This window comes from Oreochromis aureus, linkage group 3 (assembly GCF_013358895.1).
Source record: "Oreochromis aureus strain Israel breed Guangdong linkage group 3, ZZ_aureus, whole genome shotgun sequence".
Classification (NCBI taxonomy): Eukaryota; Metazoa; Chordata; class Actinopteri; order Cichliformes; family Cichlidae; genus Oreochromis; species Oreochromis aureus.
This window is the reverse complement of record NC_052944.1, coordinates 29614727-29634969: the sequence shown is the minus strand read 5'-3', so window position 1 is coordinate 29634969 and position 20243 is coordinate 29614727. Positions and strand designations below refer to the sequence as shown.

Sequence of the window (20243 nt, the reverse complement as noted above, 5' to 3'; positions counted from 1 at the left end):
GGTCGATTCAAACGCAGGACAATCTTGCTGTAAAGCTGAAGCTTCTTTCTATGGACCTGGACAAAAAAAAATGACATATATTATATATAGATGACACACACACACAAACACACAACAGACTTGGTATGCTTATATTACCAAGAGTTGTTTGTTTTCCTATTTTCTGACTTCAGAATAAATAGCGCATTCTGCTGCTGCCTGATATGGTCTACCTGTGAATGGAGAAACCAGTTACGGTCCAGATTATGTTTGTTAGATGTTACATAAAATACAAAAACAATCAAGTTTAACGAAAATGAACAGAGAACTTAAATTGAATTGAGTGCTAGTTTAAAATACCTGCATTGTTCTGAGATTCACCTTTGTTTTTGTGCATTACCAGGGCATACAGCAGATTATCATCTAAAAGATGACAGAAAGGAGACGGTGTAATAATATTTCAGAAACTGAAATGTTGCAAAAGTGGAATCTAATTTAAAAAATATGTCCGTACATTTAAAAAGGGACATTTTAAACGTTTTTGTCAGTATCTTTTAAAACTTTTGAAGATTTGGGTTAGTTAATCAAAACTGACCACGGACTTCAGAGTAGAGCGCTTCAAGCTGACATGCATTCTGGCTAACCCCAGGATCTGCAGAATCAACATGGGTTTGCTTGCACTGTGTTCTGTAAAATGTAGTATAGTAATAGAAAGAAAATAATGTTAAGAATAATGAAAAAAGTGAATAGAAATAATTGATAACTAATAAACATATATGCTATATGCATATATAATATATTATTTTGCGTTAGAAACTGAAGGCAGAATCAGATTTTAATCAATTGAAAAGGCCTCACCCTTTGGCTTTCAGATAAACCATGAGTAGGATAGCAATCAGTAAAATCCCACAAACAAATCCAATAATCATCTGCACAGTAAATGAAGACTTTATAGGCCTGGATACTGCTACAATAAAAAACAAATACATTTTATTTTTAAGTTTTATGCTCAGTTGTTTTCACAAAGTATGAATACTCACTACTATTAGTACATTAATGTGATTTAAAATTATCCATATTCACATAAAAACACCAAAAGTGTTGTTGCAGGGAGTTTTTGCAAAGAGAAGGGCTGAAGAAGAGTTTTAAACAAACTTACCCTTTACTGACATCCACCTTTGTGATGACTGTTTTCCTGAATACTGACACTTGTAAAAGCCTTCATCTGATTTTGACACTGCAGGGATATTCAGCTTCCCTATGGTGTCATTGCTGATGAGGCTACCATTTCGAAAGAAAGACACAGAGGATTTTAAAGTTGTGTTCCTCAGTTTGCAGTGGAGCGTAACAGTTTCTCCCTCAGTAACTGGGTGGACCGGGCTCACAAGAATGATATCTCTTTCTGTAAAGCAGTCAGACAATGTCACATCAGAATACGTACTAGAGGACGGCCCTGGTTACAAAAGACTTGTAGAAAATTCAGAGCATTGTTTGACAAATGTTAAAAGACCTCAGTTGCCTCACAAAATAGAGACAGCTCTGGTCCATCCTGTAGAGTGGAGTTGTGCTTTTAACCCACTCCAGTTTATTGTCAATGTGTACTCCGAGGTATTTTTTGTCCTCCACACTGTCGACCCCCTGGATTAAAACAAGGTTTACTGGTTTCCTGGTCCTCCTAAAGTCCACAGTCACTTCCTTGGTTTTTGTCACGTTGACTTGCAGATTATTCTGCTTCAACCACAGCCTGATACTCTGTCTCATCATCCCCACCGATGAATTCACCCTTCGCAGAGTTATCAGAAATCATCTGAAGATGGCAGGTCTCAGTGCAGTGGCTGAAGTCTGTGGTGTAAAGGATACATAAGTGTGGTGACACACAAAATTTAAGACGCACATTTGGTGGTCTTCCTGTCCTGTAATCAACAATCCAGGACACAAGAGAAGCATCCATCTGCATCACTGTCAGCTTATCACCCAGGAGGGCCGGCCTGATGGTGTTAAATATACTGTAAAAGTCAAAAAGTGTGATCCTCACAGTGCTTGCTGGCTGGTCCAGATCGGCATAAACACAACTGAGAAGTTAGATGATGACATCTGCTGATGTCCGAAATCGAGCTACTAAGATAAGTGAAGAGGTTCCTAATGTGGCCTGTCTATAGATCAGAGCTTGTAGATGATGGAGGCACAGCCCTTGATGAGGCAGGGACTCGCCCCATCTGTCCAGTAGACTTCCCCGAGTGGAGTCTTATTATTTGTCTCTGAACCTGGTCGTGAGTGAAAGTGATAGGTGGGGGAGGGGTGTCTGTTCTTTCATAATAGATTATGGTGCAGTGAGGAGAGAGGGAGAGAGTTGCACGGCTGTGGTTTGCAGGCTGGCTACAGCTAAGTGAGAAGAAGGGTGAGCATTAACTGCAGTGTCGCATCTGTTGATGATTTGACACTGCTGAATGTAACTGACAAGACAGAGGAAGCAAATTGAACATCACGTCACATGAAAAGAGGGACTGTCAGAGCAGGAAGTGACTAACAGACACCATAACAATGTACTAATATTGCAAAAAAAAAATTTAAAAAACACTTAAACACAAGAAACCAAATACTACAGAAAACTTAAAATACTGTCTTGGAGACACAGGAGCATGACAGGAACAGGAGACTACTAAAATAAAACAGGAAGTGACTAAACAAAGAAGCACCTAAGACAGGAATCTAAAGAGCTTGGAAAGGTTTTGGGTTATACTTGGCCGATTGACAGGGACAGAGATCTAATAACAGATTTAATACAGGGAGAATTGAAACCAATGAAATCTGCAAAAGTCTAAAGACAAAAGTGAGCAGATAACCATAAAGAACCAAACCTGAAATAAATAAAATTCAAAACTCAAAGACTCAGAACAATTAAACACACAAAAGGTAAATACAAAAATTCAAAACTCAGACAGAAAGCTTGGGGCCTGTGGTAATGTAAGGCAACAGAAAGGTCTGATGACTTACTGGAGGCACATTTTCACATTAATGACAAATTGAGCAAAAAATGATAAGATAAAATAAAGGTGAGGAATGAATATGTTTACTACGCTTGCATTTTTATATTTACACAAGCATAACCTTAACACTTTCAAAAATATAATCTTATTGACTGAAATGATGCTTACTGTGACCTGTGACAGAATGTGGGCAGAACCTGCAGAGTCATACAGAAAACAAACAAAAAAAAACGAAAAAAGGATGTAAAAATACTTACTTTGCACTGTGAGGTTGACAGCATTGCTGAAGCCACCCAGCTTAGACTCACACCAGTAAACGGCTGGTTTGGCTGTACCATTTTTGATCGTGCAGGTGGATCCATTCATTGTTCCCCAGACAGAACAGTTTGCAAGGTAGCCTGCTTCACTCAGCCTCATCACTCTCCACTCAGAAGGTTTTCCCTCACAGCGCAGTGAGACAGACTCTTCAGAGAAGTGCTGCACTCTGTCAGGAGTCACTTTGACTGTTGCAGATGCTGAACTAGAATCTTAGAAACATGTAATGTGGGATCAAAACAGCCACTGAAATATTATGAAATTAGGAATCTAAATGCTTCTCGAAGTAACTGTATTAATAGAAGCTGTATTGTTATGCATCATGGCAATGATATTACATTCAAACTTACCTGCAGACCAAACAAATACAGGTTTGCTGTATGAAGTGAAATGCTCTGGCTGTTGTCTTCCAGCTCTACATGCATATCCTGCCGTTTGTTTCTGTCCATGAACAATGTAGGAATTTTGTGCAGTTCCATTTTTGCCATCTGGTAGCAGCTCAAAGTAGTAGTTGTTTGAATTTTTGTAAAAAGCCTGATACCAGTAGTACCTCCATTCTGCAGAGTAATTTTTAACACTGCAGTTTAGAGTCATTGATGCTCCAGGACTCGGCCATGATGAAGACACCCTGAGATCAGGTTTGGGTTTATCTTTGAGAATGAACAGATGCATGTCCATGTAAGTAAAGCAAACACTACTCAGCAGTTCTTCAAGATATTTTTGTCATTTTTGAACACAATCTTTAGTAACTGCGTTAGTTTTGTGTTCCTTGTTGCAATACATTGTCAAAGAAACTGATCAAGTAGCAGAGATGAGTAATCACAGCACACATAAGTAGTGTTGTGTTAAAGAAATAAGATGCAGAATTACTGCCTAGAATGGCAGTAATTCTGCAAAAAACATGGCTGATGGTATTTAGGTGATATATATATATATATATATATATATATATATATATATATATATATATATATATCTCTGAAGTGATGCAACAGAAACAAAAGAAAAAGCATGCAATCACCTTGAGCTTGTCCGCAAGACAGAAGTGTGTTCAGCACTGAAATAGAAGTTAAGAGCACAGACAGTAAGGTATTTTATCCACTTCACTGGGATCACCTTTTAGTTAATGCAGGGTAGCTGGCGCAGGTGTAACACTTAGTAGTGATATTGTTAATTACACACAATACTGTCATCAGTAAACCACCAGGAAGTTTTAAATGCAAGGTTAGTTTTATAAGTATTAAAGAAACTTATACAAAAATAGACATTGTATAACGTAAATATTCAGTATACTCACAAACCAACCCAGATGCACAGAGCAAAGCATGTCCCATCCTGATATTCAACACTGAAAATGGTGAAAATGTCTCTGTACTTGTGAGAAATGTTTCCACTTTCATGCTCTGATGCATATGAACAAGATAAAAAGAGAAGTGTGGGTGAAAGGAAGCTATATCTCTTATCAGCGTGAGCACACTTGCTTTCTGCGGAGTCCTTTTCTCAGAACAGACCATCTCTCCTCCCTTTCCTGTTTTAAATAAAGCTCTCACAACTGCAGTTGTATTGAAATGCCCACTTTGTTATGAGGAACCACAAATACTTCAGTTTTGAACATGGCCCCTGTCAACACAATAATGATAAATAGTAACTTATGAATAGTGACTTGACAGCTGCATGAGGGTTTACATTTTATTTCATGTGCCATTTTTGGCTTGATAATTATTGTGGCTGTTATTAGAATAAGTCATGAGAATAGCTTTAAAGGGTTAAACTAATCTTTTCTGCAATTAAAATAATAACATTTTCAGGACATTGTCTGTGTAGAAAAAACATTTTAGAGCAAAATGAATAATATACTGTATTTATGAAATACATTTCTACATAATATATGTAGGAATATGTATGAAACAGTAGCTTTGACTGCTATTTTTAATCCCTATTTAGGATTACAAAAGATTACACGCTGCAGCTTTATGAAAAAGGCACAACATTTATACATTGTAAAGCCTTCAGAAATGCAATTTGTACTAAGCTGTTACTGTGATACTGCAGGGTTCAGCAGACAGGTTGCAGTCAAACACTGACTGATAGGTCTTGGAAACATTTCTGCCAAAGGTTAACATAGAGTCAATAAATTATAAATGACATAATATCACCCTCTAGTGGCTATCTGCTGTAAACACAGTCCATCATTGTACTGTGCTTTGTGTTATAAGATTGACATAGGAAATATGGGACAAAGAGCTAGAGCTGTATAGCCGAGTAGAGTGAGTGATTTATTTATTTTTTAGGTTCGTATTTCTGAGATTTCTTCCTATTAAAAAGAAGTTTTTCTGGAGGGGGTGGTCTGACATTTTTTTTGTTTCTGTATTATTATTTTTGTGATTTTGATGCTTTAAAAATAAAACTGAATTGAATTGCATGTAAAGTTAAATATTTCATTGTTTACATTTGTTACAATTTTGATGATTACAGCTTACAGCCCAAAAAAAACATCTAACAACTGCAGACATATATTTCAAGTCAAGCGGCTTTATTGTCATGTCAACCATATACAGTGGTTCAGTACAGAGTGAAACAAGACAGCATTCCTCCAAGAACTTGGTGCTACATAAAACAGTAAATCAATACAGGACTACATAAAGTATACACTACACTACATTGGGTCAATACCAAAATGTTGTAGTGTTGCCCATCATTAATGCAGGATGCATAGCAAAGCATGTAGAAAGCAACAAAAAATGACTCAAGAAATCATGCTATATCCTGGCTTGCAAGTCAGAAGGCTTTAAACAAAAATCCAGACAGAGAGCAATGGAGAGGTGTGACTGCAGAAAGGAGGGCAATTTTATAACCAAGCTCACTCAGAACAGGGGTACCTCAAGGCCAGGTGTTCCAACATTATATGCAGAGATGAAAGGATAAAGCTGTTCAGTTGGTCTCAAAATTGCGGGAAAAAAAAAGTTACTTGGTTGAATTTTGACCAACCCAGATTGCCAAAATTTTGAGATTTTGAGAGTCTTGGTCTGAAAATAGTATTTTCCCATTTTCAGTGAAGATCGGAAGAAAATGGTGCATGAGCAAATTATTAGGTCCAATAAAGAGGAAAAATTTTATAGCGGAGAATTTACTCTGATTGGATTTTCTAAACACTCATTTTCAAAATAATAGAACCCCAGTACTAAATGTTGATTAACTTTAAGCTGTCTCTATGATTTGCTATTCATATTGTATACATGGTCATTTAGTTGAAAGTTACCAAAGATAAATCCTTTACATTTTACAATTATATTGTACAGCTATATCATGATAGAACAAAAACACTGCTCAGGCCAAAATAAAACCCAAACTATAACTGCATACAATTTCCATGAAGAAATGCATTTATTCACACATTTAAATCCATACCGTATTATAGCAGTCCTCTTTTAGGTAATGTTCAAAAACTTTCAATACATGCATTTATAGTATTCCTTTGTGCCCATAGAGGAACCTATCTTATGTTACACTCTAAAAGCTAACTTTATATCATGTTTTATTATTAAGTGAATACAGATAATATGAACACTAAATGAAAACACCTTGTCTGTACCATATATTATATATATATATATATTGTATACTGTATATTATAATGATGATGACTATCACTAAAAAAAAATTGTACAAAATACAGAACAAGCTACAGACATTTCTGTATAAGAGGCGCATACAATGGCTTCAAAAAAAAAGCTCGAGGTTGGTTTTACTGCTACAATTCGGCTCAATGACCTGTAAAACAGCCACAAAAAGGACACAGGGATTATCATTTAGTAACAATATTATGAGCTAAAGAATACAAATAAACCACTAAGTATAACAGTCATGTTAGCTTAATTACAGAGGGAACTTCCTAATTTGACTTCAGAATAAACTGCTTCATCAGCTGATGCAGGACTCGAGTTTACTGTGACTGGAGAGAATATTATTTAAAAGGCTTAGCTGTAAACTCATAATAAAAAGTAATTCTTTAACTCACAGGTCAATGAGTATGACATATTAGTGATACAAACTAAAATGCATTCAAGTAAAAAATAAGTAAAGCAGATTTTCATGTTATTTTTTCCAGTCAAATTTTAAGCTCATCACTGGAGAGGATGGCAGGCTTTACTTACCCTGGTTGTTCTTGGTTGCTCTTTTATTGTGACGGTTGACCTGAGCATACATTGGACTGTCTTCTAAAAAAGAAATGAGATCTCAGGATGCATTTATGCCGCAGAAAACAATGATATACAGCTGCTGAACTTGTGGACAGCCATAGAAGTTGACATAAATCGTATGAATTTCATAATATTCTTTATTATTATTATTATTATTACACAAAGCTGTGTGTGTGTTTGTTTGTTTGTTTGTTTGTTTGTTTGTTTTAGCCCCCTGTATGGCAGCATTCCTGGAAGCATATTCATCAAACTCTGACTTTAAAACCAAACAACAAGTTCATTAGCTCTGAAATTGTCAACTCTGAGTCTTCTGTTCCAGAACAGCTGATCAGAGTCAGTTCAAATCTGAATATGTTCACCCGGTGTTAAGCGCATGCATGAGCAGAGAAAAAGCAATCATCAATGGATCCCCAATGCTGCAATTGAACATGCCAATGGGTAAAAAAAAAAAAAAATAGCAGATCATTCATTTTAATACAGAGGACCAAGAAGACAACAGTATATATATTTTTTCTTAATCCTATCCTGTCTGGCAGCTTTTGCAATCAATGTCATGTCCTCAACAGTTGACCTGTCCCCAGTGGCTCAGTGCAGGGAGTGAGCACTGCTGTAAATAAGTCATTTAGGATTAATCTTGCACTGCAGATCGGGAGGAGAGCACTGCACGAGAGTCAGGAATTTTGCCTCGGAGGAAATCGCACTGTTTGTTGTAACACTGTAAATAAATTCACTGCTGCAACCAGGAAAGTCCTGCATTTGGGTCCTGTTCCTAACTAAATGTGATAAACTGTTCCAAACACATTTTGGTTTTTCAAGATCATCTCTATAAATTCGCTATAGGCTCTTCCTTTTCAGGGATTATCTGTTTATTTTGTCATTTCTATCCATGTTATTTCAATTATTACATTGTATATGGTACACAATATGACAATGTCTAAGGCAGGACAGCCGGGCAGGGGAGGGGGACCTAATAAAAGGAAAGAGTACAAATAGAAATGCACAATGTATCACCAACCTGTAATAAAAATGAACATACAGCACCTGGAACACAAAAATGTGAAAAATGCACCTATACTTGGTACTAACTGAATGAATGTGGAAGCAGTCATGTTAAGTACACAAAAAGCAAACTAATTCAAGTCTAGGATTTCAGTTCTTGTAAAAACATAAACTTCTGCAAATTAATTCACTCAATGCATCTTTATGAATGAGGAAATGAAAGTGAGTGTCAATCAGCTAGTTCAAGTCTGGAAGGAGGGGAGGAGTCAGAGAAAATCAGAGTTTATAGAAGAAAACCTGCCAGTGAGCAGGTTAGGTTTACAGAGTCTGTCACCCCAGAAACCGACTAAGAATTGAAGTTAACACTCTTTCTGGAACAGAAAACCCCAGTTTCACTCATTACAACTCAGAGCTGTTAGCTAACCCTGCTTCCTAGAACAGGACAGACACTAGATAATGCAGAAGCTAGACTATAAGACAATCTATGGGTGCACCAACTCTTTGTGTAAGGTACAGATAAAAGAGACACTACCAAAAAATCTCTTTGAGATTCCGAAGGACCATTAATGCAGAATAAAGACATAAAATAAAAATAAAACATTGCTGAAATCTTACTGCTTTAAAATAATAGCTGATGCATACAGTGGGCCAAAAATTGAAGAAAAAAAACCCCTAAACAAAACAACAACACACATCCACAACCCAAAAAGGATCAGGCAATTGACAAAGGCTAGCAAACATCAATATCACAGCATTTGTTAGTGATTTAAACTGTGAGTGCATACAAACAAAAAAGTAAAATAGATTCACAATTTTAGAATTCACAATCATTAATTATGACAGTAAATTATTAATATAAACTAAAATGCATACACAAATAAGACAAAAGACTTCATTTTTAATCAGAAATTATTATTTTTATAATAATTATTAAATTCAACACAGGAGATTATAGCAGGCTTTACTTACCCTGGTTTTCCTTAGCTTTTGCTTTATTGTGACTGTTGATCTCGGCATATGTTGGAATGTCTTCTATAATAAGAAAGGAGATTTGAGAATACATTTCTATCAGTGGCTCACTGGCTTACTAAGAATTTTGATTCCCTTGTAGTTGGAGCACACCCTCTGGCCCCCTTTCTTAGTAAGGGGAACCACCAACAGTGAGTGTCCCAGTCCAGAGGCAATGCCCCTGATGTCCATGCAATGTTGCAAAGGAATGTCAACCAAGACATTGGTTGACATTACAACATCCAGATCCTCAAGGAACTCATGGTGAATCTCATGCACCTCAGGGAACCTGCCACCAAGGACCTGTTTAACTACTGACTCCGCCCCCAGTGATGGGTGAGTCATCCCCCTCACCCCAGACTCATCTCCCTCGGCCTTTAAATAAAGAGAATTGGGTGTATATGTTTTGTTTGGGATTTTCCCCAGTTTACACAAATGTGTACATATAGGGTCAAAAGTATACATACACTCTTACAAATATTTTGATAAGAGGTCCTTCAGCAAGTTGCACCTTGATCAAGTGCTTTGGGTCACAATAAGCACGCTTCTGGATTAATTTTTGAGATCAAGCTTTTGGGAAGGCCATTCCAGAAGGTTACTTTTAGCCTGCTTTATCGATTAAAAAATAACTTTGATTGTGGTTGTAATCATTGTCCTGTTGAAACACTCAGTTGTGCCCAAGTTTAAACCCTCTAGCTACTGAGTAAGGGTGAAGTTTAAGAATTTGAGGTAGTCCTCCTTTCATTATTCTAACCACATCCAGACCTTGGCAAGGTGGTGAGAAATCTAAATAACTTGTACTTACATACAGTTGTTTAGGACTGACCCATTGGAAAGTTCATTCCAGAAGCTCAAAGTTCTGACATTAGCCCAATTGAAAATATGTTGACTACACTTAACTGTGTCAAAAGAAATTAATAAAAGCTGAGAACTACCATGATATTCATGCCATTGATGAGTGTATGTAAACTTTTGACCACAGCTATATATGTATGTACATATATACATGTATGTATGTATGTATATATGTATGTGATTAAACGTGAATGCACTTCTATAACTTATAGATTTTTATATAGACTTATATATTTATTACCGAGACTGCTTTCTAATATGACTTGGAGTAAAGTTCCTCATTAGTTGCTGCAGGACTTGGTTTTTCTGTGAATGGAGAGAAGATCATTTAAAGCACTGATCTGCAGTGTTATGATTACCAATTATAATGTACTTGAAAGGAAGACAATTGATATCTCTACTAAGGAAAAGAAAGAAGGAGTATGGTAGCATCAACTGATTTACAAATCTTGATGTAAACTGTGAATATAGACATAAAAATGCATAAAAAGATTTATATTTTCAAGAAAAGATACGCATATTGAACAATATTCAGTGGGACTGATGACAGATGTTGCCACTTGTTTCCTTTCTTTACTTTTTTTGGGTGGTGTGTGACCTCAACATAAATCAGACTCATATAAAAAAAAAAAAAAAAGTCAGATTTTTTTCATCCAAAATGTGATACAGAGCTGTTGAATTAATAGAGAGATTCAGAGGTGGACTAAAACTATTTTTAAGACACTGAAAAGAAAATCAGCTTTTTGTCACTGACACCGCAGCTAATGCATGCTTATTGATTTTATATATAAGATAAAACAATGTAACAAAAGATTTCTTTGTTGTAAAAATAATTCTCAGCAATAAATATTATACCATTGTGAATCCTGTTTATTTCTCCTTTAATGGTGTCACATTTGTAAGGAAAATGTATTTGTGAGTTGAGCAGTAGCAGAGCTGGGGTGGATGTAGCTCAGGTGGTGGAGCGGGTCACCTACTCACCAGAAGGTTGGTGGTTTGATCCCAGGCTCCTTAAGTCTACATGCCAAATATCCTTGGGCAAGATATTAACCCCTTTTTGCCCTCCGATGCATTCATATCGGAGGGCTTCAATGGATATTGGAGTGTGAATGCGAGTGAATGTTTGATAGAAACACTAAGAACCTTAGATAACGTACTTGTATGATTGGGTTAGAATGCTCTTTGAGTGCTCAGTGAGAGTAGAAAAGTGCTATATAAGAACCAGTCCATTTACCATTTAGTTGAGTATGTGGCCTGCATCCATGAAAAAGAATCCATGCCCAATGTTCTCTGCCAGTGTAATGGTAAATGGACTGACTCTTATATAGGGGTTTTCTACTCTCCAGGAGTACTCTAAGCACTCTTTACAACATGCCACATCACCCAATCACACCCGTTCTCACAAGCACTTTCTCTAAACTCAGTGCTTCCTACATTCATTCACACATTCATACTCCGATGACTGCATCGGAGAGCAAAGGATAGGTACTAGTTGCACATTCTAGTCTTGATATCTCTCTTCATTGAAATGACCGCCAATGACTTGTTTTTCCAGTGAGGGAGAGGTTGCTCCCAAACCATCATACTAGCTCCACCCTGTCAGTCCAGCATATAGCATAGTGCTATTAGTGTCTTCTCCACACTTTGACTCTATAATCCAACTCCCATAGGTAGAATCTTGACTCATTGCTGAACACAACATTCCTCCATATGTTCAGGTTCTAGTGCACAAGTTGCTAACACCAGTACAAGTGGGCCTGATGGTGAAGAACAATTATGGCAGGGCCTCCTGGCAGCTCCATGAGACTGGAGATTTGGTTTGTGAAATTTATTTTGGGTACAATGAGCTATCAGCTATATCATTCTGCAAACCTTAACTGCAAATCTGTAGAAGATGTTTCCTGAGTGTTGACAGGGTGAGGAAACGGTCTTATGTGGTGTGATCTTTTTGGGAACACATCCTCCATTACAAGGATCTTCCTCTTCAATTTGGAGATGGTACCAGGGCCAACTCTGAATAACACTGGAACTTTTTGTGGAATTCCAGCTTGAAGTTGACCTATTGCATGGGCAATATCAGTCAAATGTGACATGCTCGGTGCAGATACCAACTGACTGCTGTAGCAGTCTATCCTCACAGGCGCTACAATCAGGCCCCACTCAGTCACCTGACTGCCAGCCCCTGTAGTAGTTTTTCATGGGCACAACCTGCATACTCAGCTTTGTTGCTCAAATGCAATTTCCTTACAAATGTGGCACCATTTAAGGGACCATTTAACAGACTTCATTGCCAAGAAGCATTTTACAACAAAAAATAATCAACCACATAAAAACTTCCTCTTTTTTTCTCATATATTTTACATGCATATATACATATATATATATATATATACATAGCATACAGTAAGTATGAGTTCATGTACAACCTGCAAACAACCAGCAAAATAAAAATTCCAATAAATTTTATTCTAGGAATATGAATAGAGAGTGAAAACATAGGAAAAAGCTATTTATCCGGGATGCATATATCTAAGAAACAGATGGAAAGCAACTATAAATTACAAATTGGTTGAAAAATACTGTATATAAAGCAGACAAATTTAATAATATCCAAATGATCTTCGATGTGTGCAAGATTCAACTCTGGCAATATTTATTAATCCTATGAAAGTAGTTAAGCTTGGTAACTGCTAAGCTGACCTGAAACTGCATGCAATGCAAACAATGAGACTGTTATGACTTTACCTTCAACTCCCACCTTCACCTCTGAGTAAATAGTATGCTCCTGTGATTTATGATGATTCTCTGTTTAGATAATCATATGAAAAACTTTAATAATTTGAACTTTCTCAACTATGAAAAATTATATATTCATGTTCAATGTTTTTTACATACTCACTCTTTTTTCCAACATGTTTAAGCTGAATTTCAGAGTATGTAACATCTTGTATTTCACCTGCACCTGAAATGCCAATATATCACACGGAATTAGTTTCCTTAAATTAGAAAAACAAAAATAAAAATACTAACAACAAGAAAATAGCTTTATTTGTAACTACTGTATATATTAAATCATCTCCAGTTTTTTTTCCACATGGGTCACTGATTCATAGAGCTTAGCAATACCTAAATTAAAAAAAATAAAATAACAAGTAACAAGCCAGGAGTACTTGTTATTTTGTGCCAAGCAGATATCACTTGTTTTTAAAGGTAATTATAAAGATAGAAAATCCTGAGGCCTTTTTAGAGATTAATGAAGATTTTAGATTCATACTGTATAAATAAAAATACATTTTCATCCATTGAAGTCATAATGATGTTGTAGTATGTGTAATTAATATACAACAATAACCTTTGTAGATTCTTTCAATCAAGTAATAAAGGATACAATCAGGTATAAAAAAAAATCTGGTTTAACTCCAATCTGTTATTGTCATTTTACTTTAATTCAACTGAAAAAAGTTTCAGTCTCACAGCTTTTGATTTTTAAATACATATTTTAAATAACATTCATTTGAAAACAGCTGACCAAAAACTGGAGCAAAGAATTAGAGTTAGGGTAAATGAAAACTTGAAGAAGAACTGACCATGGTCAAGAGAGTTGTGTTTGTGAATTTCACTCTGGTTGACTACATGATTGGTGGTGGTCATTGGACTGTATGGCATAATAAAAACATAACAATTACATGCAAAAGTCTGATAAATGTATGCATTGCAGGTTAATAAATATATTTACTACCAAAAAAAAAAAACCAACCTAATGAAGCTTGAATCTGTAAAGAAGACAATTGTTTCACTGTTAATGTAAATAAAATTCCCTTTTATAATTGTCACAGTTATCTTTACATTTAAATTTTGAAGTTTGAATCAAGGAAAAGGTCTCACCCTTTTTTCTTCTATAGTGATAAAACGAGAGCAGGACAATAATAAAGACAGAGATTCCACAAGCCAATCCAACAATCAACCACACAGGCAAAGAAGAGCATTCAGGACATAACACACCTACTGCAAATTCAAAGAAATAATAATAACAATAGAAATAATTAAAAAATAATTATTAGGAAAAACATTTAAAATGGTTAGATAATTTCAAAAGTAGAACCAAATGACTTCAAACTTCAAAACAGCCAAAATTCTTTATGGACAGCACATCACTTTATTCTTTATGATGACTGTACTTAATGATAATCATGCTAGTTCTCAAATATCAAAATGGTTTACAAAAAAACATGCATCAAATGTTTTGATCCTGCTCACCTTTAACTGACATCCAGCTCTGTGCTGACTCTCTTCCTGAGTACTGACACTTGTAGAAACCTTCATCAGACTTTGACACTGCAGAGATCTTCAGCTCCCCTCGGGTATCATTTTGAATAAGTTTGTCATTGTGATAGAAAAACACATTGGAAAGTATTTTTTGTGTTCTCAAACTGCAGCTCAGACTAACAGAAGCTCCCTCAGTCACAGGATGAACAGGACTCACCAGGATAGGACCATTACCATCATCTGTGACACAATCACACACAATTGTTTCAGTCACATCAGCTGGTGCACACTTTTAGAAAAAAAATGACATATAATATAGGAAGAGATAAGAATAGATTGCACAAATGCTACAAATGGCTCTGATTTCCAATCCTGAATATTTAAAAAACTATTTTCTGTTTTCTTGCTTACAAATAACCACACAAACCAGTACAAATGAATTCGGTTAGGTTATAATAGTAGTTTTTAATAGTTAAAATAGTTGCGAGTGTGTTAACCCTTTGAGGTCAACACCAAGAAAAAAGCAATGGAAAAATGTTTTTGTTTGCATTTCTTATTCACAATCAATATATTTTTTTCAATAGACTCCTTAGTTTTTAAAATATTGATCTCTACTAAATGGTTGAGATGTCACTTAATGGTTAACGTATGAAATGTCATGCAAATACAAGTACAGTAGATTATACAGTTGAAAAAATCAAATAAAGGGCCAAATTATAATTAATTAATAACAAAAATTATCCAGGGCATTGGATACAGTTTATTTCTACAAGCATGCCAGTGACCATTGCTGGTTTTCATTACATCAAAGGAAAGTATTATATCAAAGAACAAAATACATGTGCAACAGGACAAAATACACACATTCAGGCCACTTCTGATTTAATTCTACTGTACAAAATCATTTTTGTTTTGGTAAAAATAAAACAAAAGCAGTGAAAATCAAGCACATCTGCTTGTGGTTTTGGTTGTTGGGGTCTTAGGGTGTAGCATTTATTCTGTGGTTGTGGAGAGCTGAATCGTGGTTGTTTAACCCTAGATGCTGGCTTGTTAACTTGGTTCAGAGACAGCCAGGTGGAAACCTTTTGAGAGCCATTGGTTTCTGCTCCAGTAGGGCAATCAGTCCCTCTTGTAGATCAGGTATACAAGTCAGGGATGTATGTTTAACTTGTCTTACACAGGTGTAATAGTATATCAGAAAGCTTAATTTCTCCCATATGCTAATTATATACAGGGATGAGTGATGGGCATGGAATGGTGATCTTTGCTCCACCATTTGACCGATAAAAGAGGCTTGAACCCATTCTTTAGAATTCTTTAGAAGGTTGACACATTTGCTGTCAGACCATTTTACTGGAATCAGACCTTCACCAGACCTGTAATAACAGGCTCCATGGCCCTTCTTCATCAGGTCTTTGTCTGCCATCAGGGGAGCTCCATCGGTGCAGTTTGGTCATACAGTACCAATGCACCTGACACCCAAGGAGGTGTGCAAGTTCTGGACCAATGGGTTTGCATAGTGTTTTTTTTTTTACAACTTTGGCCCCTAGAAGCTATTATGATCATAATAGCTTCTGTTCCTTTTCACTGAGGGGAGCATTGAAGAATGTAGACCCCCCTTGATACAGCAGCAAGTTGTGGATGATGCCAGATGAACTTGCTTGGCAGAACAATTTAAAGCCCCACTGATCTGGTTTGTTGGCAATATACTGGTGGAGAGTACCAGCCCTTTTGGCTTCATATGAAACCATGACCTCAAACACACTGTGGTTGAAGGTGGATGGTATCATGAGTGTCATGCCACAGGACCATGTGATTTTTAGCCGTATAATTGTTTAGCGTCCATATAGTACTTATTAAACATGAAATTATAATTTTGACTACTTAGAAAAATTAATTTACCAGCTACTGTACTTTGGTTAAAAGGTAATTAGTTGTGATATTTGTGATTTCTACATGTTATTCTTGATTTTTACAGTATTTACTAATATTAACTCAGAAAGTTACAAAAATTACTTACTGAGGAAATTATTTCAGCATATTCTTGGTGTGCTAACACTTAATGTGATTTATCAACAGTAATGGATAAACAAAATGGGCCTAGTGGTCTGATTTTATGGCAAATAATGAATTTTAATAACATTACGTTTTGCTAGCATTAGCACCATAAAGTGACAAATCAGCCGTTTGGTTGGGCAATCATGTTTAAATGATTAAACATTTAATTTCACATTTTTTAATCCTGTCAAGTGACATACATCTGTTTAGTAAGTCCTCTAACACTATCATATATCAAAAAATTATATCTCCCTACCTTAGTTTCATCAAAAACACTCAAAATATGTTGGATGATTTTTTGTTTCTGACTTTCTGGTTGGGAGAGCGATAACAAAAGCCAACCGTTTACATTCACAGTGCCTCCTGGTGGATTTTTTGGCATTACAGATGTAAACCAATTGGTAGAAAAGATTCAATAAGGTAGGTCAATTTCAGGGAAAGCCTCAGTTAGATATAGGGCCTAAAAATGTGTTCTACCAATTGGTTGAGCAGAACGCTAAAGGTTAAGAGCGGTTTTATAAATACTTTGTTAATTGTAAGTCATGGTTAAAGATATTTTAAATCATAGCCCTAGATGTACCAAGTGATGCACTGTCATTTACGCCAGGATTTAAAGCTAAACACACATGTAAGAGCTATATTAAAATAGATATTGTTGCTGTTTTATGATCATAATCGCTGATTAAATAGAAGCTAAAAAGGAAGTCACAATACATACAAAAAGGAGAAAATTGTGTGAGAATTGCCGCACTAAAATGGCATTATATTAATCTACAGATTTACTAACGTGTTAGAGTAGTATTTTGAGAATTTTGATTTTATATCCATTATGGCCATTGAATGATTTCTAGATTTTAAGGAAGTAACATTTCTGTTTTACACAGGCAAAGATTTTGATACTCCGGGCTGACAGACTTTGCTTTTTCCTCCAGGAGCACCCACCCCCGCCCGGTGGAGCACGAGTTGTCTTCAGCTTGTCCTGACTGCCCATGCCAGTCTTGTCATCCACTGGGAAAGCAGTCAGATTTGTCAGTTCTCAGGCGAAGAATAAAGTTGGAGTGAGAAGTGAGGTCTCTTATGTCATGTTTGTTTACCTCCACATTACTATAAAATAATTTTTACAGCAGTTTTTAGGATCTTTAGGTCTTTAGGATCACAAATGTCAATTTAAAAAAAAAATACAAAATCTGACATTACAGAAAACCTAAATGGGTCAATGTTGTTGTCAATCATTCACCCAACTTAGGACCTAATGAAAATAATAACCAAAGACTTCTTGAAATGTAGTTTATAGAATATGTCTGTGAAGGTTCTCAGTCATCCAGGTCATCGTAGTCTAAGGAGCTTGGAAAGAAAAGCATCTGGACTTCTTTAAGTTGCTTGAAGACGTGGGATGGTGGGACTCTCCACCATTTGACCTTAGAACTGAAGAAGCTTCTCGGATGAGAGGTGAAACATCTTCAATCAATTTAAAGAAGTCCAGATGCTTTTCTTTCCAAGCTCCTTAGTTTATAGAAATTATTTTGTTTTAGTTTTTTTGTTTTTTGATAAAAAAAAAAGCAGTGGACCTAAATAAACATACTTTAGAGTTTAAATAAAAAGAATTACAATTATTTTTTTAAATGTATATTTTAAGCTAAAGTAATTTTAAAAGACTGAGTCATTTAAAGTGGAAAAAAATATTACTGTACAATATTTTTACAGCAGTTTTTGGGAAGGTCACATTTTTTTGTTTATAGGGTAAAAAGAGTCAGTTTTTTTAAGGAAACATGTCTTTGCTTACAATAAATACTGTGAAACATATATTATGTAACCTTATTATTAAGTAAGACTAAACCATTTAAATTTGGGTTTTTATATGACATGCTGAAGGGGTGTAAAGTTGTGTAAAATGGTGAATGAAATATTATTGTATGTTAAAGGAAAAAAATCTTTGAAATATAAAATCTGGCACTGGCTAAAATTTGGATGTAATTTGTTTCAATCAATAAAAATACTTTGTAGATATACCTAAAACTGCCATTTTGTCACACAGAATTCTGTAACATTTGGAGGGAAAATTGGATAAATATTCACAATATGTGTCTTCTAAATGGTTGAAATTGAAAAACAATCAGTTAAGGAAATGTGTATAATAACATACTCTGTACAGTGATGTTGACTGCACTGCTGAACTCTCCTGATCCAGACTCACACCAGTACACTGCAGTATCTGACTTTGATGTGTTGATGTTACATGTGGATCCAGTCATTCTCCTACAGTCAGAGTACAGTCGGCCGTCCTCAGAGAACTTCCTCACTCTCCACTCAGCGAACTTTCCCTCACAGGTCAGTGAGACAGAGTCAGAGGTGAAGTGTTGCACTCTGTCAGGACTCACTGTGAGAGACGCTGCTGAATGAACATCTGGAAACAACATGCAGTGAAGAGACAAAGCTCACAGATGTTAGGATTCAAAATATCACAGTGGAAATGTAACTTGTTTATGCAAATCCTATGTAAGAAATAATGACTATAAATAATAAAATGAGTTTAAATATCCAAAGTAAAAATACTGATTGCAAAGAAGAAAAACATTTTTAAAAAAAATAGTTGTTTCCATATTATCACATTATAAAAGTGCAAAAATAATGAAAAGAAACAAAGAAATTCAGTTTGATCATGAAGAGAAATGGAAATATTCAATATACACAGACATTTAATTGTCATTATTGAATTTTAATGAGCTGAAATTTGGTGAAAAATTGGTGAACAAGAGTTATGACATAAAATTGGTTTATTGTGAGGATAAACAGAATCAAACTGACCTGCAGACCAGACAAACTTTGGTTGACTGTGATCAGTGTGATACTCTGGGTCTCCTCTTCCAGCTCTGCACACATATCCTGCTGTGTGTGTCTGTCCATGAATGATGTAGGAGTTGTTTGCAGTCCCATTGCCATCAGGTAGCAGCTCATAACTGGAGGATTTCTCTGATAGATCAGGAACAGCTTTATACCAGTAGAAGCTCCATCCTGCAGACAGATGTTCAACCTCACAGTTCAGAGTTACTGAGGCTCCAGGACTCAGCCATGATGGAGACACAGTGAGGACAGGACGGGCTTTATCTGTTGAAAAACAATTTTCTGAGCAAACATGTCTAGTAGCATTTCTTAAGACTGAATTCAACTTTTCAACATATGTATATATTGGGAAATGTTAAACTATCTAAACATGTCAAATATCTCAACATTTTTACAAACTGTTTCTATTTCCAGGTTAAATGAACTATGACTCTACTTACTGTCAGAAACTGTCAGTGTGACTGAATCACTCCACTCTGTTGTTTTATGCTGTGAACTTTTCATTCTGCCCTTACAGCGATAGTTTCCACTGTTGGATGATGAAGCAGATCTAATCCTGTATTCATTTTGATTTGGAGCTTTTATCCTGCTGTTTGTTTCCCACTCATAATCCCACTCAGTGTCTCCTTTCAGTCTTATTTGACACAGTCCAGTTCAAGAATTGCTCAACATCATAATCCCAAACAGGTTAAAGAAATATGATGCTGTTGTGTCTTCATCTAAATGCTGAATCGTG

The 20243-nt window shown here is 35.8% G+C and overlaps 2 protein-coding genes across 6 annotated transcripts in view; both read right to left on the bottom strand.

Annotated features, from left to right (window-relative positions):
• LOC120439140 (low affinity immunoglobulin gamma Fc region receptor II-like) lies at window positions 1-4676 on the bottom strand. Of its 5 annotated transcripts, none has more exons than XM_039609880.1 (10): window positions 4579-4676; window positions 4303-4338; window positions 3632-3931; window positions 3224-3493; window positions 1139-1381; window positions 838-946; window positions 575-666; window positions 340-402; window positions 139-212; window positions 1-56 (listed from the first exon to the last, which is right to left on the bottom strand). In XM_039609880.1, the coding sequence occupies exons 1-9, from the start codon at window positions 4613-4615 to the stop codon at window positions 157-159; spliced, it is 1206 nt and encodes a 401-aa protein (XP_039465814.1). In that variant the 5' UTR covers window positions 4616-4676; the 3' UTR covers window positions 1-56; window positions 139-156. The 5 variants fall into 5 exon arrangements, with proteins under 5 accessions (XP_039465814.1, XP_039465815.1, XP_039465817.1 ...); XM_039609881.1 differs by having other exon boundaries at window positions 838-943; XM_039609882.1 differs by having other exon boundaries at window positions 2-56; window positions 361-402.
• A 1951-nt stretch (window positions 4677-6627) lies between these two features.
• Window positions 6628-20243, bottom strand: part of LOC116320064 (basement membrane-specific heparan sulfate proteoglycan core protein-like) — an 84460-nt gene continuing 70844 nt past the window's right edge. The window contains exons 17-28 of the mRNA XM_039609856.1: window positions 19472-19771; window positions 18810-19070; window positions 14600-14848; window positions 14228-14344; window positions 14100-14115; window positions 13930-13997; window positions 13242-13304; window positions 13088-13147; window positions 10584-10648; window positions 9449-9511; window positions 7436-7498; window positions 6628-7052 (exon numbers count right to left, since the gene is read on the bottom strand). Of these exons, the coding sequence (XP_039465790.1) occupies window positions 10596-10648; window positions 13088-13147; window positions 13242-13304; window positions 13930-13997; window positions 14100-14115; window positions 14228-14344; window positions 14600-14848; window positions 18810-19070; window positions 19472-19771 (1187 nt within the window). The 3' untranslated portion in view covers window positions 6628-7052; window positions 7436-7498; window positions 9449-9511; window positions 10584-10595. The remainder of the gene's footprint in view (window positions 7053-7435; window positions 7499-9448; window positions 9512-10583; window positions 10649-13087; window positions 13148-13241; window positions 13305-13929; window positions 13998-14099; window positions 14116-14227; window positions 14345-14599; window positions 14849-18809; window positions 19071-19471; window positions 19772-20243) is intronic.